This window comes from Uranotaenia lowii, chromosome 3 (genome assembly GCF_029784155.1).
Source record: "Uranotaenia lowii strain MFRU-FL chromosome 3, ASM2978415v1, whole genome shotgun sequence".
In the NCBI taxonomy this organism is placed as follows: domain Eukaryota; kingdom Metazoa; phylum Arthropoda; class Insecta; order Diptera; family Culicidae; genus Uranotaenia; species Uranotaenia lowii.
The window spans coordinates 78,793,951-78,817,901 of record NC_073693.1 but is presented as its reverse complement, the minus strand read 5'-3'; the positions used below and the strand labels follow the sequence as shown (position 1 = coordinate 78,817,901).

Below are 23,951 nucleotides of genomic sequence, written 5' to 3'. Positions count from 1 at the left end.
ACCGAAAGTGGTATGAATATCTTCACAATATGAGTATTGAGTGAAAGGGCCCGTAGGAAAAAAATTGTTGCTTGACGCCATCATTAATTCAAGATGGCGGCTTCCGCTTTTATTTTCAAAGCTGTAAATTACTGGAAATATCGTGAAACCTTCACAATATGGTTATTAGGTGAAAGTAATAAACGAGTAGAAGTCAAATTTCGTTGCCCGTCGCCATCTTAAATCCAAGATGGCGGCTACCACTCAACTTGAAAATACTGTAAATGACTGAAAATCGCATAAAACCCATATTATAGGGGTATAAGTTGAAAGAAATCAACCGGTAGAAGTTGAATTTCGCTATCTGACGCCATCTTGAAATCCAAGATGGCGACTTCCGCTAAACTTTAAAATGTAGTGAATGACTTAAAATGACATGAAACCCAAATTAGTAGTGGGTGAAAGGGCTTAACGAGTAGAAGTCGAATATTGCTATCTTACGCCATCTTAAAATCCAAGATGGCAGCTTTCTATAAATTTTAAAAATGCTCTAAATCATTGAATATCGTATGAAACCTTCAAAATATGGGTGTTTGTCAATTGGGATAAGGTATAAAAAGTTTATTTTTGCATTCTGACGCTATCTTGAAATCCAAGATGGTGGCTTCAGCTGAACTTAAAAATACTGTAAATGAATGAAAATAGCATGAAACTCTCAAATATATTGTATTGGGTGCTAAGGCTAAATGATAGAAGTCAAATATCTCTTTTCGCGTTTCTCTGAAAATCTGTAAGTGACTGAAAATCCCACAAAAACCACCACAATACAGACCCCGTTCGTTTTTGGCAACATCGAATTTGGCACATGTGCCTAAATCAGACGGTTAACAGAAACAACATAACCTTATAGTTTTCGCTATAATAAGACCAATACAATTTAGACATAATAGCATGATAGGAATAATAGAATTACATAAATGGCAAAAAAATCAAAAACTATAAACAAAACAAGAAAAGTTCTAAATGCATTAGAAACATAATGAAAAAATAATAAAAGTGATTTAAAATGATCTAAATTGTCTTAAAATAGAAGTTTTAATGTAGTATTACGTGAAAAAAAGATGTGTTCAAGTGATTTTCATTGATTAACAGCATTTTAAATTCAGTGGAAGCTGCCAGCTTGGATTCCAAGATGGCGTCGGAAAGAAAAAAATCGACATCTTCTAGCTTAGCCTTTTCATTCAATACCCGTATAGTGGTGGTTTAATGCGACTTTTTGTCAGCATTGAGCATTAAAAGTTGAGCGGATGCCTCCATCTTGGATTTCAAGATGGCGTCGGATAGCGAAATTCAACTTCTACTCGTTTAGCCCTTTCACCCGATTCCCCTTTTTTTTGGGGTTTCATGCGATTTCAAGTCATTTAAACCATTTTAAAGTTCAGCGGAAGCCGCCATCTTGGATTTCAAGATGGCGTCAGACAACGAAATTTGACTTCAACTCATGATTTATTCCACGGGTCATTCAAAACCAATCCCTTTTCATTCAAAAAGTCTGTCCTCATTTACTGTACTAATGATTAACAACTCAGAAATGAGGAACTCAACCTTAGCGTGTAATTGGTTGGCTTGCGAGAGTATCGTAGCTTTTTTTGGGGTCATCATTAAACCATAATAAAACTATGAATTGACTCACGCCATGTTGGTTGCAAAATCGAAGGGCACAAAATGACGCCATGTTGATGGACTCACAATGCAAGCATTGGAAAATATTTTTTCAGGCCTTTTTCCATCAATTCCATCATGATTGACCATCAGATTTGACGAGGCGCCTTTATTTTAAGATACTATTTCATATACATTTTACCTAGAATCTTGACTGGCAGCAGAAAAGACGCTCAATATATGGTTAAAACATTGGTTTTTTAGCTATTAATTTTACCAGATCATATCTGAATAATGCAATCATCTTTCATCAACCATTATGGTTGCTGGAAAAAATAAAAAAAACTCCGAGAACTGACAGAACCGAAAAAAAACGAAAATTTATAATAGCTTTTTAAAAGCTTTGCTGACCAACATTGATGACCAACAATGATACGTCTTGATGACGTTTCTAGGGTAGGGCCAAATAGCCTGATTTTGGCTTTATTAGAGTTCAGGTGATGTTATAGAATGTGATGAAGATTAATGCGATAGTCCAAACGATATTTTGCTGACCATAATAAAGCTAAAATTGTTACTTGGGATGTGATACAATTCCCATCCCTCATCGCCCATGTTGCATTGCCTCCTGCCCTGCACTTAAGCACTTATACAGCGTTCAAACTTGTACAAATCTAAAAAACCAAAATCGTTTCACCATAAGATTCGAACCTCAACCTGCCGGTGGAAAAACCTGCGCTGCATTGGAATAAGGGTATCAAAATTAAAAAAAAAACGGCTTCCTTAGCAGGCAATTAGAGACAGAAAAAAACAGCTGTTAAAAATTTGTATTCTGCAAACACTGAGATTTTGATAACAAAACTATAAATTTATCTCGTTGAAAAGGGTTTAAGTAATAATTTTGATAATCTTGATTGGAAATTATGAAACTATTGAAATTTGAGTACATATTACATAAGTACACACACAACCCTGGATCTGTAACACTGTCTAGGAACCGTCAACAGTTTTTATAAACTTCTTCGGTCTAACCAAATAAAGAAAAAAAATCAAATTTGAATGCCAAAAGCTGAATCCGTACCATGAGTCACAAGATTTATGCTGACAGAATCGGTTGGTGTACTTAATTTTTTTCTTTTTGCAATTACAAGATGCTAATTTTCTCGTAAACTTTAGAACTTAAAAAAATGCTGTCAATAAAAGAAAAAAATAGCATGGTTGGTTCATAAATGATAATTTTTTTGTAGATTTATGCATCTACAATCTGAATAAAAAAAAACAAGAAAAAAATGTCACTTTTTTACACAACAATTTCCCCAAAATTATTGCATTGTTCGAAATAATTCCTAGTGACAAATGAGGAAGCATCAGAAAAGGACCAGAAATATTAAGTCAGCCATTTAAATAATTAGTTCCACTCAAAGCTTAGTTTATGAGAAAACCCTGATTGTCTCAGACACTTCTAAACTCATACAATATGTAGATGAATGAACCTTGTTAAAATTTTCAATCAGCATCATAAAATTAATAAAATGAGTGAATCCTGTGTTAAATTAATTGATGAAATTATGAACACAACCAAGCGTTTAGTTGGCAGAAAGATACTCTACTGCCCCGATTTTCCCTTAACTCAAACGATATTATCAAAGAAAAATCATTGAAACAAACAAGCAAACGAGATCGAATACAATCGAGAAGCATAGAATAGATTATTGGTAAAATTATATGTGTGTTAAACACTGCTATGAGTTAAGTTAAATATAGTTAATTAGAGCTGATTACAGAGAGAACATGACGATGATTTTCTCATTTGAAGCCAGCGCGGGAGCAAAATCATTTCAAATTTACAAACATGACCGACATTCTATCATATCCGATTTAAACTGACTTTTATACGATCTTTCCACTAGGTAGTTAGAACTGCGATTTGCAACACCATTGTAAACGACTTAAGTTATCATTTCTGATAGGATTTCATGTTTGCTGGGTAGCGAAGCCTCAATCATTCCAATTTCATCTAAGTCCACTTGAAAAAAATCAATCATGTTTTCTAACGAGAATGCACATGAAAAGGAAAAAAAACCTCTGTTCTCAGATATCAAAATTGAATTTAATTTATCTGAAGATTTGAACACTTTACAATCAGATTCTCCAAATCGTCTCATAAACTAAATGGAATGTTACAACTCGTTATAAGGACTTGAATCATGGATCAGTTGAGAGAAATTTTTGCAGTATAGAATCCGTTCCAGAACAGATATATTCATGAAAAGTTTAACAAGGCTTTATAATTTGTACATGGAACTCGATCAATTCAACTTATCCAGAGTGATTCAACAAAAACTTAGAAATCACCAAAAAATTATCCTATAAACTCCCCAAAACGGTTACGATTCTGTGCAAACTAAATTCAAAAACAATATTTCAGAATATTTTAATAAGACATTCTTTCTGCTGGAAATAAATAGAAAAAATAGAGATTCAGTTAATTTGTTCGTTTGTTTGAAATTGAATCTAATAGGAACTGAAACTTTTTGCTCCTATATTCCTTGAATGGATGGTGAACTTCAATGACGATTCAATTGATTCCAGCCGTTGATAAAATAAAATAAAAAAATCCTGAAAAACAGGTGGGTGGGAGAGTGGTTGGCTAAAGGAAAAGTACACCGGGTCGGAAAATTGTTGTTGCTGTTTTTCCCCTTTTGGCCGGGAGGATTTTTTCGGCAAGCCGCGTGGCAACGCTTATTACCCGTATTATTATGATTATTCCGCGAATCGCACTCACTCTTTCCTGCTCTCGTGGCGCTCATCGACAATATAATTTTAATTCCATAATAAGCGGATATATTTTATATAAAACGGCTTTTGAATTTCAATTTAATGATTGGTTTTGTGTCTCACTTTGGCTTGCGGGCGCTGGGGATGGATTTTTTAAATTTCGGCTCCAGTTTTCCGCGGCAGCAGCTTCGGGAGTTCCGCGGAATGCTGCCTGTTGCGTTGCCAGGAAATCCTTGCATCATTAGCTGCCGCAACTATTTGCAGCGATTTGGAAGGTTTTAGAAAATTAAATTTTAATAACCTTTCGCATGCATGCGCGCGCCACACTATACAGACACAGTTCGATGTAATCCGATGGCAGAAGGGATTCATTTTGCCGCATTTAGTCCTCTCCTCCGGTGTGTAATCGGAAAAGAGGTCGAAGGTTTTCCGATTGATGCAGCGATTTATTCCAGCGATATGGCTTATCGTAGTGCAATTTTTGAGCACAAAGAATCGGTGGAGGCGTACGATGTCGGAAAAGTGGCGCGTGGCAGTCGCACGAAAGTGGCAAGTGGCATCACATTTAAGGATTAAATGCCACTAATTAGGGTCCTCTCCATGGAGGTGCCGCCGAGCTTATTCAGTGAATGGGTAAAAGCCCTCGTTCGATCCCATCACTCAAATTTCCGACCGAAAATCATCTTCTTTGTGGCAATCGCCACTGGTCGGATTTAATTACCATAATGAGATCAATTAACTGACGAGTGATTCTTGGTAGCGAGAAAAAAAATCTGATCCGTAGATGAACAAAAAAAAAATCAAACGTTTGCAGAAACGCCGGGAAAAAATCATCCAACCACTAATAGCAGGAATTATAATTAAAAATATTTATAAAAAAGTAATGCAACGCACAGCGGAGAATCAACAGCTGAATGGAGAGAAAAAAATCTGAACTGCTGGTTCACTTTTAATCCCCCAAGCTCTTCCACTCGATACCCCACCAATCATCGTTTATTGGGACTTTTGGTGATTCCGGGATTTTCTGCCGGGCAGCCTTCCCTTACTGCGAAAATAAAAGTGGATCGGATTCTTAATCCGGATTAAGTGGCCGGATGGATCATTGAATAATTAATTATGGTGGTGCCGGACCAGAAGATTTTTTTCCAACCAACTTGAACCATTAATTTAGTGATATACCGACTTTTTTTCCTCCCTGCCGTTTGCTGGTTGGAATTTGTTGTTGGGTTTATTTTTTCATATTTCACTCAGATGAAACTTGAGCGAGAAAATTATTTGTCGTTTCACATTATGGTTGCTCGTTTTACTTGTCAACTGTCTTTTCAATGGAAGAATTTGCAAATTTTGTTGCCTCTTTAAAATCAACAATAAATAGGATATAAGAAAAATACAATATGAAATATTGTGCTGGTTTATTAATAATTTCCGTAGGATTTTAAATACGAGACTATTATCTGTAATGCTGTGAAAATTACTCTTCCCATAGAAGAGGTTGCAAAAATCCAATGCCTTTATTAAGCACATCTCTGTGCCAAAAATGCGCTTAGAAGTGTGCTGCTCCAAAGATGATATGATTGGCAAAGCACTACTGGCATGAAGAATCGAGTTCTCAAGTGAAATAATGCAAAACCACTCCATCCAAGCGAAACAAGAAAAACCTTTTATGGGAATTTCATCAAATTGGATATTTCTAAAAAAAAATATATAGGGAGGATCGAACTCACTGCAACATCTCAGCTCAGCTTGCCAATCCGATATCTTACCCATTGCACCATCTTAGTAGTTTAGCAAAAGAAAGTTTACTGTCATAGTCTTTCTGCCACCACCGTGTACTAAAAAAACGCACTGGAGTGGCTGTCTGCCGTTTTCCCGGTGTTTTGTTTTTTTCATCCTCTTTTGTCTTTGATGGGAAAGAGATGAAAATGGGAGAGGAATGGAGTGTGAATGAGAAACTAGAATCCGTTTTCTATTGCCGGCCCGTTTGCATACACACGCACAGCTCATTTTGGCTGCTGGTTTTGCCGGTCCGGCATAGAATCTTATACCAATAATTCCTCCTCCAAAGAAGTTCATTAATGGAGTAGAGTTTGATTTGTAGGTGTACTTTAGAAAATTCTCTCTGGCCAAATCGAAAAGCAATAGCAATTTTCCGACTTAATTTTATTTTCCCTATTCTACCCAGCTGAGTTAAATTTAACGGGATTTCATAAAAAATCAATATTAAAAATGCCTTTTAAGTTTCATGAAGATATGATACGATATTTCAATATATAATTGCTTAAATGAAACTTTCTTTGAAATTCTGTTTACAATACCCAACTTCATGTTTTGATTGTTTCTATGAACTATTTAAAAAAATTTCCAATGAGAGTTTATCCACTCGGAGAGTTTAAAAATAAAGATTCACATACAGTTTGAGGATAGGGTAAAACAAAAATTTTACATGCCGTCTTTCCACCAAATTTATTATAATAAATAGGGCTTGTCCTTTTGCAAGCAATCTTTTTGTCAAAAAATAATAAAATGAATGATGTCTTGTCATTTTATAATTCTGCCATGTTTTAATGTTTGAGTGAACAATCATCGTTCAAATCAAAACTAAATAACTCAGTATCGAGATCTTTTATTCTAGCACTATCTACATCAAAGAAAATGCATGCAAACTTTTCTGAAGGCTATTTTTGTGATATCAACACTGTTCAAAATAAATGGAGATTAGTCCTCTTGCACCTTTCTTATCATAAAAGTATTCAAAATAAAAAAGCGTCATGTCCTGTTGCAGACCATTTTTTCGTTAAATCTATTCAAAATCGGATCTCTTGTGTTCAAAACTTTCGCAAAGTCCACCTTTGCAAGTTATATTTCATTATTCACCATAAGGCTTGTGATATAGCTCAGTTGGCAAGTTTGTTGTCTCATGAGCCGATGTCCGCGAGTTCGAGCCCAAGAGTAAAACATCGAACACAGTTGTACCGGATAAGTTTTTCAATAACGATCCGCCAACTGCAACGTTGATAAAGTCGCGAATGCCATAACGATGGTAAAACGACTATAATCGAAAAAAAAAAAAAATATTCACCATGTTATTCAAAATTATCGAGAACATTTTTTGTTGTCCTTCTCTTCAATGCTATAGAAAATCGATGGAAACTTGTACTCTTGCAAGTTATCTCCCAGGAAAAGGATAATTTGTTTTTTTTGAAGCCATTTTAGAACAAAACATTAATCGTAGAGACTTGTCCATCTGCAAACAAAAAAGATTTTTATTATTAGGGTCCTTCTTTTTACAATCGGTCCCTAAGCCAAGATTTGTCATATTCTATAGCAATTTTTTTAGATTAGAATCAAGAGTAGGTTGTCTATCTTGTCTGTTTCGAATAAGTTATCACACCGTGATAATGATTTCATTACCAATCTCATTATCTATGTAAATATTTTATGATTTTTTAAGGATTTGTTAAAAATATTTCTATTTCGGTTTCTGACGTTAGAAGAACCATAAAATGTTATTAAAATCGATTGTCAGTGTATTATAATCTACAGAAGGTCGCAAAAACACTGCACCGATTTATTGGAATCATGATATGAAATGGTCAACCAAAAATTTCTTTTACATACCTTAAATAGAAAAACTGATAAGGTATGTAGCCGAAGTTATTTAATAATGTAAACGATGTTGGGTTGACTTCTTAAAATTCACAAGACTAATTTACACAACCAAGTAGAACTCCGCATATCCGAGGTAGCCGGGGAAAGGGCCACTTCAGTTTACACAAAATCTTGGCTAAGGTTTCTAGATTTTTTTCAGCTCGCATCCGGGCCGGAAAATTCCAGTTTTTTTGGCCGAAAATCTGGCAAAATACGGCATTTGATTTTGATAGTCTTGACAAAAAATCAGGAAATATCCACGCAAATTTGGTCAAAACCCAGAAATGACTCTTGAAAATGAAAAAAAAACCTGAACAAAATTTTTTTTTTCCATCGTGGCTCCCAAAAAAAAAACATTCATTATTATTTTTAATAAACACGCCAAAAAATCTGTAAACGAAACGAAAAATTAAAAAAAAATACATCACAACTAAATTTATTTTATGTTGCAATAAAAGTTCATAAATCCGGGTAAAATCCGGGCAAAATCCGATCAAAATCCGTGCTTTTTTCAAACCAAATCCGGACCAGGTCGGACAGGACTTTTATCAAATTTTGTATTGAATATTTTGGCAAATCCGGACCAAACCGGGAAATCTTGCAAGCTTAATCTAGGCTGAAGTAGCCAGATTGCCAAGATTTCATTGAAAAAAAAAAACCGTTTATTTCGCGTATCTATTCATTAATTTGGCAAATTAAACCAGAAAAATATATAAATTGTGCTGTAAATATTCTCTTGGTTTTTCTATATCATCTATATCTTTTGATTTTTATTGAGTAATTTCTAGATTTTGACCTAAGACTGGAACAAAATAATAATTTTTCTTTTGTCACATCACATGTCCGGGTTTTGCTAGGTTTTCAAAAAAAATTTGCCCGGCCTGAATACGTGCTGATAAAATTCTGGCATCCTTAATCTTGGTTAAGGTTGCCAGATTGCCCGGTTTTATTCGGGAGAGCCCGGAAATCTAATACAAATTTTGGGGTTATCCGGATTTCTTTGAAAAATGCCCTGATTTATTCACTTAATTTGTCAAATGACATAAAAAAACAATCACAAAAGCCTCCAAAACGATTTTTTTTGAGCAAGTTTGATAAAAAACCTTCACGAAAGGTTTTTTGGAAGCCTAAAATATAATTCAAAATCCGTCAATGTGTTTTTATGAAAAAAAAGTCATTTTCAATTTTATTTCATGATTTGTTTTGAGTAATTTCTGGGTTTTAAGAAAATTTGCCCGGATTTGTGGCGTTGGTTTTGAGATAGAATTGCCCGGATTGTCCGGCCCGGATACAGTTGAAAAAATTCTGGCAACCTTAATCTAGGCGCATAGCTTGATAAATACATGGATTTTGTTCTGTTATTCGGCAAGTTTAGACTTTAAACTCGCCGAAATTGTCGACTATCACGGTGATAAAACCCGGCTCAGAAAACCGGAGATCGGATAAGCGGGGTTCTTCTGTATGTATAAATATTTAACATGAAAAATGAGCACAGAATACCTTCAAATAGCAACTTGTTCAAACCGGGCTTATTAGAGCTTGTTCCCTTGAGATTGATTTGAGGTGCTAAAATTAAATAGTACAAAACCTCTAGCTTTTAAAATCCATGGTTCAAAACTAATTGTGATCATGTAAGATAAAATAAAGCTAGATTAGTTGGACGAAAATTTGAAAGAAACTCAAATTTTATTAAGTCTGGAAAATTGAACATGCCCTAACAGAAAAATGCCTTTTATCCAAATTTAGATATCCCTGTTCATGTTTAAAATAAGTTTCTCTCTCGGATAAATTCATAATCTACTGATAGCTTAGCAAATCATCTTAGGTTAATGTATGCAAAATAGTTTCACTAGATTCGATTTACTTCCAACACCTTCCGAAACCGAAAGAAAAATTTCATCCATCTGATAATATCGGCGAAGACGTTTACTCAACCTCTCGTTGTTTCCTCAACTACGACAACGACGATAAAGGCGGTGGTGCAAAACTGTTATGATTAAGCAGCAGAACTTTACTTTTTTTTGCCTCCGCTTAGCAAATTTTCTTGCTTCATGTGAAAATCCCCTTTCGGGGGAAGAACATGTGAGAACTCGTTCGCTCGCCTCGGTGCTGTTGTTCCTATCGAAGTGCAAGATTTTCGGCAAGCTTTGCGAATTTTACGAAAACACGTTCCCTGCCCCTGAACTTATGCAAGGGAACAGTGGGAAACGTTTTGTAAATTGTGAAAATCTGGTTGCATCTGCTAGATTTGGCAAATTTTCTCAAACAACCCACTGTTCCCTAGGATGATGGATCTATGCTTCCGAGGTGTTATGGTGTTCCTGGCGCTTCCTCACTCAGATCTTATGAGTTGGAACAAGCGAACCGTAGCTGAGAACACACTCGACGAAACACTTCGATAGATATTGCTGCTGCTGCTGCTACTACTTCCGGTGGAAGCTTCCAAGATTGGTGCTCTTAAGCCTTTTCCGGGCGGGATGATGATGCTGATGATAGTTCAAGAATCAGATGGAGACCGATCTGAAGTGTAGTTAAGAGTGCACGAGAAGCGTTTTAATTTGCATAACACGCTTTTTCTTAAATAATTGTAACAACATTTTACACACCACCGAACAACAAAACCCGGGGGTTTTGGCCCAGGGAAGCTTCCAGGATAGGGTTGAAGGATCAGATGAGAAACGGGGAAACTACTTACCCGAAAAGCTCCTCTTTTGAGCAGGAAAAACTTACTCTACCAAATGCCTGCTTTTGCTAATTTTTAATCTTTTGCCTCGTTCGGTTCGCCGGTTCCAACTATTCTGATCCCCGAAAATCTTTCCTCACTTTCTTCCCCCCTTTTCGGTGGCCACCAAGAGACGTCTCTTTGGGAAAAATGTCAAATTTTATCAGAGTGTGTGCTTGTTCTTCCTCTATCCAGGGGGATGCTGTGCAAATTTACAAAGAATGAGGATTGTCGGTTCAGGTCATGTGGAGAGACTGCTCCTACCTACTATTCTTTTGGGAACGGTTTTCCCCGGGAATGGTCTGTCGTCGGCTGCCGACCGGGGCAGACTGAATGTTTTAATTAACCTCTTTTTTGATGAAGATTAAGGTATTTACGAATGTATAACGGCTGATAGCATTCATAATAACGAACCGTTCGGATGCATGTTGTTTTAAATCTTCTCTCATCGTTATTCTGTTTCGTCTTCCGGTAGAGGGTGTGCCTAGGAGGTTTTAAAAATGCATAACACATTTGACAGTAAATTTTTAAATTGTAGCTATGGTAGTTACTGAATTTGTAGCTATACATTTGAATTCTCTTTCAAAACTGCGTTTCAATCGGTAGACATCACCTTAGAAAAGAGTTTAAGGTAGCTTTCGACTCAGATCGATGATTTTGAAATTATTTTTCGTTACCCAGGTGGTAAATTCGAAGAAGAAACTTTTCGAATTGGGACCAAGGCACGTCGAGTTACCGTTATCCCAGAGCGAATCCGGAACCAACAGGTTGACTTATATATATGTATTTGTCCGTATATACATAAATACGCAATAAACTCCACCTGGGGTGGATTTACTTACATAATGGTCCCGCGTCGATTCTTCGGCGCAAAAAGCCGTGATGAAATACCTCCATTGTTGACGATCCGGAGCCAGCGTCTTCACCTAATCCCAGTGAATATTCTCGTCGACAGTTCGGATTTCAGCGGCTAGGCTTAGCCGCCACGAGTTTCTGGGTCTGCCTCTTCTTCGATGTCCTTCTGGATTCCATCCAAGCGCCTCTCTGCAAATCTCGATGTCATCTTTTCGCAGCGTGTGCTCAAAGCATCTCCACTTACGTTACAGAATCTCGATTTCTAACGCCCTTTGATGATACTGGCGATATAATTCCTCATTTGAGATCCAGTTGCAGGCCACCAAGCGCGGATAATATTCCGCAGGCAACGGTTTACAAATACTTGCAACACTGACTGCTTCGGGTCCCCGAGTTCTTCGTCACTATCGTTGTAAGTGCGGCCGTTGCTGCCACCGAGCTTAACTCCTCCTCGCTCGTATCCTAGTCGTACGGGACTTGTGGCCAGCTGTTGAGAGAACAGCTCTCTCGTTATTTCCCTCAGTTTGTTGGGGCACATTTCAGGTGGTGCGCTACCGCTTTTGTTTTTGCCATGACTATCCTGTAGGCATCACCCCATTATAGGTCATTATTGGCATCAAGACAAAGTTTCCTTAAACATGCCTTTTTACTCTCTATAACAGCCTTGCGGAGGTTTCTTTTCGCATTTTTCAAAAGCGCCCTACGCTCGTCTCTCTCCATTTGAGATCGTGCTTTCTGCATCTTTAGCCTAGCTGTCAGCTGGCACCATAGATGCCACACCTACCGATTTTTCGGTATTCATACCGATTTTTGACGAAAATTTTGACCAAGAATCTGTATTCACAGAATACCGATTTTGGGCACAACCTACCGATTTCATACCGATTTTTGAAAAATTCGTTCTGACAGATTTTTTTTTTTCAAAATACAACTATAACTATCTTTTTCCTTATTTAAATTATGAACCAATATAATTCTAGTGCCTATTTAGCCAGCAAGTCTCAGTTTATTCGATAGCATCTTTGTCTCCTGTGCCAACTCTTTTGAGATCAAATTTTGACTATCAAATAACATGGTAGATTAGAGATTATAGCAGTTTAAGATATCAGCAAATCATATCTTGAAGTTGTGGGTTTAAAATTTAGGAACCAAGATAAGTGCACGTTCTTGATAAATAGCACAAGTCCACAAAATTAAAAAAAGTCCTATGTTTTTGTAATAACTTTTGCTGATAAAAATTCTTTAAAAAATTTGTGCGCTTTTTGGCAAGCTTTGAAACATTCCAAATATTTTAAAAATATCCACACAATAATCAACATTTTCGAAGACCACGAGTAATTATGATATCTAAGAAAAAAAGTAATGGAAGTTTTCATTTCTTTATTTTTTTCTAAACCACAAAAAGACGGGAATATTGACGAAATTATAGAGAAATTTTAAACGAAATTGAATTTTTGATATTTGAAAACACAAAAAGTCAAATCGTTTCGCAGTCTTTAACAAAGTTGTTCAATGAGTTATGATCTTTAATATCAAATACTCAATGACTATCTTGAATGATGTCATAAATAGTTGTTATCTTATTCATTTTAATTTTTAAAAATTGTAGAAATTAATTTTTTCTCATCGTTGAATTTCTGAAACAAGAACATCCAGACAAGATCTGGATTCATGAATGTAGTAGTATTCAGTGTAAAGATTTAAGGAGCTTAAAAAATACTAAATGATAAAAGTGTTTAGAGTGAATAACATAATAAAGTCGCAGTGGGCAGAAAATATCATGTTTAAAAATTACGATATCAGCAAAATAGTAATTTTTCAATATTCTTTCAATAAAAATAGTATTAAAAGCTTCGGAAAAAAAATATCGGTATTTATACCGATTTTTGGAATTTTCATACCGAATACCGATTTTTTCGGACTCGAAAATACCGATTTTAATGTGGCATCACTGGCTGGCACGCAAATTCGCGATTTCCTCAGTCCACCAATCAACTGGTAGAAGTGGATTTATAAGATTAGCTCTCTTCGCCATTGCTGCGTCACAAGCACGTGTAAGCTGACGAAAGTGAGATTTTTCGCCGACAAGTTCGACAGGTTTCGCTCCCACATCAACATCTCGACAAAGACATTCCGGTCAAATTGTTTTGTCCTCCAGCGTCATCCACGTCATCCACCTACTAATACCTCTACTCTGACTGATTGTGCACTGTTACCCACACGATAGCGGCTCGCAAAGTGGTTGCTTTGAGTGTAGTCCTCACTCAACCTCCAATTAGTTGTCAATCTGGGAGTAGCGAATGTAATATCTGTAATGTATTTACGTCCCTTTTTATGGTAGGTCCTTGTATTTCCTACATTCGCCAAGCCCGCATTCAGCCTTGCAAGTGCTTCAAGTAGACTCTGTCCTCTGGCGTTTGGAAGGGAACTACCTTATTCCTGAGCCCACGCATTGAAATCTCTCGCGATAATAACGGGGCTTCAACCTGTAAGCACCTCGACTATCTTATCCATCGAAGCGATAAATTTCTCCAAGGTCCAGCTCGGTGAAGCGAAGTAGCTACAGAAAAAGATCCCATTGACTTGATTATCACAAAGCCTTCCGCAATCGATGTGACCACTTCTCCTATGAGGAACTTTCCTGTCACCCCTATTGCGGCCAGATTGACACTATGTGACTGGATTCCCCGCACCCCCAGGATAATCCTCGTCTATCAATTCCCTTGCAGTCAAAAGACTTGAGGCCGTACTCCATGCATCGAAAGCATACCTCTGGTTGTTGGGAGATGCTTATCTGACAAACTGACCATCCCACCATTATTCGCCGCCAGCACTCGAGTGTTGCGTTGGCTGCTACCACTGGAAGCCTCACAATTGCAACCTGTGTTCCGGATTTGAGAGGACCCTGTCTCAATCGGTTCGAGATCTGATCTTCGCCGATCTTACACTGTTCGACTAGCACTGTCCTGACTTCATCTTCTGTCGTACTTTCGTCGAGGTTTTTGATACAGTTGGCCACTTCGTGACTTTCTCCGTTAACACCTTGAAGGATGCTTTTCTTGTTGCTAAACTTCGTTTCAACTCGAGGATCCCCTCACCGGAATGACTACGACGTATTTTCCTCACGTTTTCACCTAGTCCAGAAAGCTTGTGGTCCGTCCACATCTGACGAAGCACGTCCGCGTACGTACCCTCTGGCGCCTCTTCTATGATAGCTTCACCTTTTCCCTTACGCGGCTTCGCTGCTTCTTGGGTTTGGGACTTGTTTTCGTAGCTCTCTCCTTACGGTGTTCACGCGTCACTGTCTGCCATTCGGAGGGCGCTCCCTCGTTAGGCCTAACGTGGTTGCCTTTCAATTGACCAGGGTCCTGTTGAATCAGCGGGTTTCGGACCCTCTTCTTTAGGGTGCCAAGTTTTGGATCACCAGACGACCCTTGTTTCTTCTTTAGCTCTTAGAGTTTCTCGGAGCAATGAGCTCATTCCTCACCGTTTGAACGAAGGCAACGATCCGTTTTGGGCGACTGACATTCGCCTTAGAGGGTTTCTTCGCCTCTGCTGTTCTACTAGCAGCGCTACCATTTAGCGCTCTTACCATCTCTAGGACTGCTTTTTCTGGCTCTGTAAAAAGAACCATAGCCTTTACAAGCTTGTCATTGATCTTGAATGTTTTGCTTGCTCAAAACCAAGCTAGTCATCGCCTTCTTCACTGCCTTTGGCACAGGAACTTCCTCCTTCTCTGTAGAGCTGACAGGCTCTCTTCCTTCTTTCGCAATGGAGCCTTCTGGAGTTTCTACCAGTTGGACAGCAAGCTGCCTAGCTGGATATCGCCGTAGACTCCTACCACCGAACGGATTAGGGCTTGCACCCTTCTCCGCACTCTACTCCTTCTCCCTTTTATCACTATTAGGTTTAGTATTTTTAATCATTTGTGAATCCCACGAGTAGCTAGGGAAATGTACGGTCGACTGCGCCAGTGCCCTGCTTTAGCGCAGCAAGGACTGCAATACTGTGGGGTTTGTCCCGGTGCAACCGTTACCGACTGACACATTTACAACCCGCCAGCCTTCCACCTCATAATCCCGGTCATAAGCACCGTTTCAGCGCTCCCATGGGCAACTTGGGTTGTTGCTTTCCAATAGGTCCGATAAAGTATTCTAGTTGCTTTTGCCTTTGTCGTCATCGAGAAGGGGGTTGCTTGATTTTGACGCCTCTTACAACATGGGTCAGTGACCCAGGGGTAGTATTCTTGGGCCGAAACCCCACGGCTGTGTGTGTGTGCATCTCTTTTTTACAATTCACATTCTTCCCGATAATTTCTGCGTAGCGTAGGGGAGGAGCGGGCTATATGCGCCTATTAAGCGGAACACTGATTTAATCAAATATCACGGCGAATATGTGTACAAAAACTATATACACGTGTGCAGGCATCTGTTTTCTATACAATGGAATAATTTTTATGTTAAAATTTTCTTCTGTTTCCAAGAAAACTATTTTATTGTAAGTGATGTCTAAAATGCCGAACCTCAAACCGTGCGGGCTAAATGCGCCTATTTATGTTTTGAACAAAATTTCTGTTTTTTGGGCAATATTTCCGTATAGTTTAATTGAAACTGCTAGAAAGTAATAGTTTCCGTACGACAAAGCTGAAGTTTTATAAAAATCTATGTATATTATAATTTTGTGGAATAAAAGAAAATTTAGGGTTGCCATACTATGGAGGCAGTTCATATATGAGAAAAACTTTATCAAATCTGTCTTTAGATCTTCAATTCATTTTTAAGATGTCATTCAGAGCTTAGATTTGAAGGTTCAGTGAGAAAAATCATTTATTTATTCTATTTAAACTGATATTTTAGGATGGAGGCATTTTACAAACATGATGGGGGCATACAAAAACACTCTATTATTCCACTAAATAATCATTATTAAACGTCCACAAAAGCTGAAATATGTTTAATTTCTTAAGTTCATTTGAGTAAGAAACAAAAAGCATCCTAGTTTTTGTTGTAAACTTCTTTACGTATAATTTTTAAAAGTCGAAATATTACAACAAAATGTATCAAAACCTTGTATGATTTTTTAAATTTTTTTGAGTTTATAAATTCATAAAATTCTTTCTTGCCTTATGTTCTAAGCGTAGCACCCTCAAAATGCATTGGTTAGATAAGCTGTCTAGTCAGCCATTTCGCCAAACAGCCGTAGGGTCATTGAACCTGATAGGCCCATTTAGGAAACCTTTCCTCTACGTATTTCGGTTAACTTTGACTCGACTGAAGCAGAAAATTGTTCTCCACGACTTTTACTACAATATTCAAAATTCTAAAAACAAATTGAGAGAGTTATAAGCAAAATCCTGCGTTACTTCTTTCATGTAATGATCGAGTATGTATTTGATTAACGAATAAAGCACACAGCCAAACGGAACTCGTTAATTAAGGAAATTAAAAAAAAGTTTATGAAGAAGATTTCAAAAATATTTTACGCTGTTTGGAACTACAGATATTTCGGATAAGCAGTCTTATCGCCACGGTAAACTTTGAACAATTGAATCATTTATTCGCCGTAAATTAACATGTGTGTTTTCTCTCTTGTTCGCCTCCCCCAGTAAAATGTGGTGATGATGTTCTGCTCTTTGGTCGTGAGTCTGTACTACCAAAGCCAGCTGAAATTTGTTTTGGTTTTCCTAAAAAAAATTTTTAATCATTATCGCGAAGCAATTTTCCAAGTCACAATAACTAGGAGAAAAAAAGTTTTATAACAGTCTTACACAAACGAGTGACATTGATTTCCAAAAGAAAAGGAACACAATCGATAACAAAATCAGAAAACTCAGCCCAATGAGCACAATTAATTGATTCGATGGCCGTGAAAAGCGAAGAGGCATCATATAAAAAGGCACCTCTCGATCGAGTAAAGTTATCATTCGCCAGTTAACAGTTCATCTATCGAGACCAATCCAACCGAAGCGCTCAATCATGAAGGTAAGTTTAACAGCCATCAAAGATCAAAGTGTCATAATTCGTTTTAACCAACCTGTTACCCGATTTCGGCAGGTGTTCGTGGTGTTTTCCATGGCTTTGGCCATTGCATCAGCAGCAGCAGTTGACGAATCCGCCAACAAGAAGGACAAACGTGGCCTGTGGGAGTCGGGATCGTACGAAAACCATGGTCTGGAATTGGACAATCACTTCGATCACCACGGCCACAAGCAAGTCAAGAAGGTGACCACAATCACCAAGAACGTCAAGGTGCCGTACCCGGTGGAGGTCGAAAAGCATGTCCCGGTTCCGGTTCACGTTCCCTATCCGGTTCAGGTCGAAAAGAAGGTTCCGGTGATCGTGGAGAAGAAGATTCCCTATGTGGTCGAGAAGAAGGTCCCGTACCACGTTGATCGTCCGGTCCCATACCCAGTTGAAGTTAAGGTTCCGGTTGTCCACAAGGAGTACGTCGAAGTGCCAAAACCGTACGCAGTTCATGTTGAGAAGCCCGTTCCGGTCTACATCCAGAAGCCAGTTTACGTCGAGAAGCATGTTCCGGTGACCATTAAGGTTAAGGAGCATCATCAGGAGAAGAAAGGCTGGGGACTGTTCTAAGGTGTTGTTAAAATTGAAATACATTATGTTTTTGTTTTGTAAATAGTATTCAAGATGTTTCATTTCCTGTTTGGAAGGGGGATTCAGGTTAAACTGGTCATTCTTAGTACGTTGTTGTAATTTTTTGTTGCTGTTGCTGAGTATAATGCAATCGACATATATTATCTGGTATTTATTCCAGTATCTTTTTGGGATTGTCCTTCATCTTTGAAGTTGCTTCAGTAATTTACTCAGAAAAATGTTTTATTGTATCGCCAATAAAGGATGCCATTTTTTTTTTTTTTTTGAAAAAGACTCTTGTTAGTTAACTTTATTGGTGGTGACCTTTCTTGTCCAAACTTGAAAGTCTGAAAACATCTGGAAAAAATGACAAAAGTCTGGAAACCTAAAAAAAGTCCAAGAAGTCTGGAAGATCCAGACAAAATCTGGAAGGTTGACATCACTGCCGACAATAAGTTATTTATTGTTGTTTGAAAGGAGAGTAAGGATAACTGATCTCTGATTCCATAGGTATATCTCGAAATCTGAATGTCTAACAAAGATCAAAATGTTCTAGAAAAATATTTGCTCGCTTTTTCCAAAAGAGCTAGTTCAAACAAGCAAAAGCAGCTCTCGGTTGATCTTACACCACTAAACAATCAACATTAACTAAAGAGCGGAGAAGAGCTGCAAGCCGTTCGTTCGTTCTCTTTAACCAAAATTATTGGGGGTAAAAAAGAGCCCCGGACCGAAGTGCCAATGTGCCCGATTTTTCAGGGCTAAGCCTTAAAACCTGATTAGCCATTGGATAAGCCCTGACTTTTGAAAAAAAAATGTCATTCCACCGGTTCTGGTGCTGAGGTCCAAATTCAGACTGCTAATCGACTAACCTGATTGCTGCCTAGATTCTGCATTGGTCAGTTGTGCTAGCAATTGTTGATTTAGTTTGGCTCTCATACACTGTCTGTATGGTGGGAGTGCAAAGACAACTTATATCAAAATGGTTCGACAGAGAATTGACAGCCATTCACTCGATCGAATTCGAACCATGGCTCTTTATAAAACTGCTCAAATCCGTAGATTTAAAACGTTAAACAGACCAATTTTGATCAAATGAGATTTTATGACCTTTTTTTTGGTCATCAGTTCTGTAAGACTGGCTGTTAGCCAATCGGTAGGAAGTGCTGTGAACCCCTATCAATCCCTAGGGTCGGCACGCTTACCACAAAAATACTACGTTGCAGGGAAGTTCGAGAGATCTAAGGGAAAACTCCTCGGCTTAGCAATTGGCACCTTTTATTATCTTGCAGATTCCACCCACCACTTTCTAAATTCTATCTAACCTTTAGCTGCGTTGCGGGAAAAGTAGCGGGAACGTACTCCTTCTTCCTCCTTCAGCGTCGAGCTCGGGTTCGTTGAGGCCGGCTTAGAAGTCAGCTGGTTCTCGCGGAGTGTACCCGGCCCCACCTTGGGTGCTGAACCGGGCACTGTTGGGTCTTCGACGGTAAGCGAAGCGGCGCTTGGCAATGGCGTACCTGGTCCCACCTTGGGTGCTGAACCAGGTACCGGAGTAGGGCAAACCGACTTTGTAGCGGTTGTCGGTCAACGTTATAGGGCGTCACGCTAGACGCTCTCAGATTGAGTTAATTTGAGTTTTAACTCGAAACAGCAGGGTCCTGTTAATGTTCAGGAACCAATTAGGGGACGGTTATGGGCAGCGGTTAAATGGCGTAGGATTACCTGGAGTTCCAATATTCTATGTCGCCAATGGATTTCTTCTGGGACTCTTCTGCGGGAGCCCTCGTCCGCGTCTGTTCTCGCTTTGCCCGATCATTTCGCCCCTTCGCCAATTCGCTCCACATGCGGCTCACATCTTCCAGCGGTCCTCTGGTGGTGGGTTGTAGAACGAACATTTTCGCTTTGTCGTTCACTGGGTTAGGGTGGCTTTGTGAACTGCCTCAACAAAGAGAAACCCTTAAACCCCCACGAACACCACGGCAACGTTATTTAATTAAATTTACAAAAAGATCACTGCAACCTCCTACGAATGACTAGCAACGCTTAAAGTTCAAATTTCTTTCATCTGTAGAAACCCTATCAATTTTTCGATAATACGTAGAAAATCCTTAGGAAATGCTGTTAATCAGAAAATAACGAGCATCGTCTATAGAAAAGTTCAAAATCCATAGATCTACGGAGTAATTCTTAGATCTGGCCACTCTGCCCGTGACTCTTTTAGAGCCGTGGCTCCTTTTTCGAACCACGTTTAAAATGAGCCGTTTTGCCAATAACTTGTATTGTTGATATTTGTGATTTAAAAAATATATATATCGGATGACGATTCTACTATAACAATGGAATAAAAATATATTTTTAGAACGGACCATTTTCAGGGTTCATTCTTAACTACTGTTGCCAGACTGCCTGGTTTTATCCGGGTTTGCTCGGATATTTATTACAAAATTTGGGAAAAGTCCAACCCTGCCAGATTTCCCGGATTTCATTGGAAAATTCCCGGATTTTACCCGGATTTATCACCTTTATTTGGCAAATCAATAGAAAATAAAAAATTGTGCTGTATTTTATTTTTCATTTATGCCTCCATAACTAAAATTTTTTAGCAAGCTTCATATTAATAATAATCATGAAATGTTTTAGGAAGCCTAAAAAAAAATTTGAAATCTGTCGATGAGCTTTGATAATTTTAAAAAAATCATTTTTCTTGATTTTTCTTAGTGATTTCTGGGTTTTGACAAAATTTGACCGAATCCCGGATTTTTTTTTTCGTCAATTTTAAAATCAAATGCCCAGGAGCCGCAGCAAGCCGTGCTCGAAAACGGACTTGTTTTTTTTCGACGTCGCGTTTTCTCGTCTGTTTTTTCGCGTATAAAAAATTCGTTAATTTGGGTTGTTTTTTTCGTCCGATAGTTTAAGTTTTTTATATGAAGTAAGAGTTTACAAAGGATGATATCAGCGCTTTCGAGTTTGTGAACATATCAACAAGAGTAAGGAAGAAAGCGCCGATGTGGTCTAGTGGATAGGCTGGCGCGAGTCTGGTATTGGTACGCCAGGCGTACTGGGTTCGATTCCCGGTATCGGCAAGAAAAACTTTTGGGTTCGAATCCCATAAGCGGGCCGACAGGTAAGATGTGTTTCATTATATAACTGACTATATAATTGGAATGTTCAATCAGTTGCCAGCTGGCCAGGTATATACACGGATGCCGGAATACCTGTAAGTAAACTAGCCCACCTGATTGATTCGTTCTTCCAAAATATACCTACATCAACACACGCAATACATTCACCACATAACAGTTCATACGAAGCCATGGGGTCCGGGTATGGTGGCGCACTGCATTGGAGATTTGTCGAACCTAATAATCTAAGGAATGTATGTGAACCCATACTTTGGCAGAAACTGCGGTGAATCCGTGCACCCATGGTGGATTACCAACATACAACATACATATATCAACAAGAGTAAGGAAGATGAAGTATTGAAAAATCATGTGATGTGTATCAAGTGAACGATAAAAAGTGGAGAAATAGGGTCCGGATTCTTTCAACTCTAAGAAAAAATTGGTCTTATTGCTGATTCCAGTACAGGATCCTTGATTCCACAGTGGAAAATATCCAAGCTAAGTATTCTGTTTTATGAAATGTATCAATTTGAACTGTGAATTTATAAAATCTGTCCAGTTGTATATTTAATTTAAGAGGAGAAATCACCGTGAATTTGTTTATTGAAATTATTTTGCGGCTTTATCGGTGAGGATTAAAGAGTTGAAATGAAAGACGGATAGAAGATCAGAAGAAAATTCTAAGGTGGTGAAAAGAGCGAAGAGCATTTGAAATAGAAGCTTGACCACATACTAAATTCTTTGTCCCGCATCTATTAGCTGTATTGAAGAAGTAGTACCCAATAGAGGAGGCACTACATTTCTCGATACAGTTAATTATGGATGGTTTGACCGCCATGTGAGTGCACATGTGCCGAACGGACAAAAAATTTAGCATGTGGTTGCTCTGTTAAGTCTTCTATTGTGCGATATCGTTCCATCGATGGCTAGGTAGATTTCTTATTTTCGTTTTGTTCGCAACCATCCATAATTAACTGTATCGAGAAATGTAGTGCCTCCTCTATTGGGTACTACTTCTTCAATACAGTTAATTGATGCGGGACAAAGAATTTAGTATGTGGTCAAGCTTCTATTTCAAATGCTCTTCGCTCTTTTCACCACCTTAGAATTTTCTTCTGATCTTCTATCCGTCTTTCATTTCAACTCTTTAATCCTCACCGATAAAGCCGCAAAATAATTTCGATGTATATTTAATCTTTAAGTTATATGGTGTTCTTTACAATGATGAGCCAGCTTTTAATTTTCATTACTCTTATAGAGATAAAATTAACATATTTGGACATATCGAAGTTTAAACTTAAACAATATTCTGTCGGAATTTAAAAGTTTTCAACCTCATAACAAGGAGTTAAAAATTCCAACATCCTTACAAAATTGCATATAAAAAAACGTTAACTTTTCATCGCATTTTTTCGGTATATCGTTGCAATTTGGAGTGCAAATTTATTTCCCTTTTTGGAAACCCATTTTTCATTATTGCCTTTTTTTTAAACAATTTTGAGAAACAAAAAAGCTATCATAGATGAATCCTCACTACAATCCTCATTTTAATTTTTAGTCTAGACATTCATAAAATACAGTCCAAAGTTCTTAAACGGTCATATTATATTGATAAAGATCGTGAAAAACTTAAACATTTTTGTATTAAAATTACTAGTTATCGCTGATAGGGAATGATACTTTGAAATTGCAAAATATTCCAAGCAAGTGTTTTTAGCTTTTACTTACTTCATATGATTTGAAGAAAATCGATAACACAAGGCAACAAATTCTACATTTTTCCGAGGTCCAAAGAATTTAAGAACTGAATAAAGATTAACTTGCAATAAACTTTTTGTAGCAGCTCTTTCAAAATAACTTTGGAAAATTGGTAAAAATTCATTTAATCAACTAGTGAACTTTTTTCGTAAAACTGCAGAAGATTTCAAAGATTCCGAAATTAAAGGTTTTAATTCAATGATTAACTTTCCCCAAGATCGCGAATAATTTTGATTTCTGAGAGAAAACTTATAGAAGTTTTCTTATTGTTTATTTTTTACAGTTTTGCATAATACGGCGATTTCGATAAAATGTTTAAGCAATTTTGAGCCAATTAAATCTTCGATATTTTTTAAACCATAAGTCCAATCGTTCTAGTATCTATTATTAAGGATTTAAATCAAACATCTTAATGGATTTAAATCCTTAATAATAGATACTCGAAGACTTTCGGCAGCGGTGTCAAAAATAGTTGTGATATTATTTATATTTTTTCTGAAAATTCTAGAATTTATTATTTCAAAGCTGTAGGTAAAGCAGAACAAATTTTAATAACTTTGAGTTCGACTGTTCAATTTTTTAAATTAATTCAAAAGCTGAACATATTTACTCGAATTGTTGGAAAAAAAAAATCAAAAATATGTTTAAAAGTATTGATCATTCATACCATTACTTTGTGCATTTTAAGCAATAAAGCTTTAAAGATTTTTTAAGTGTGAAGCAAAGGAGAGCAAAGAATCGAAGAGTTTGCAAGAAGGCAATAATCGTAGATAAACCATTTGAAAAAAATTGTGTCTAAATATTATAATATATTTCATGTTTATTTCAAATTAC

The 23,951-nt window shown here is 37.5% G+C and overlaps 2 protein-coding genes across 3 annotated transcripts in view; both read left to right on the top strand.

Annotated features, from left to right (window-relative positions):
• Positions 1-23,951, top strand: part of LOC129754915 (homeobox protein dve-1) — a 287,021-nt gene that overhangs the window by 225,690 nt on the left and 37,380 nt on the right. The gene's annotated exons all lie outside the window — the stretch shown is intronic.
• On the top strand, positions 17,574-18,285 carry LOC129754916 (uncharacterized). The gene is made up of 2 exons (XM_055751183.1): positions 17,574-17,625; positions 17,698-18,285. The coding sequence occupies exons 1-2, from the start codon at positions 17,620-17,622 to the stop codon at positions 18,235-18,237; spliced, it is 546 nt and encodes a 181-aa protein (XP_055607158.1). The 5' UTR covers positions 17,574-17,619; the 3' UTR covers positions 18,238-18,285.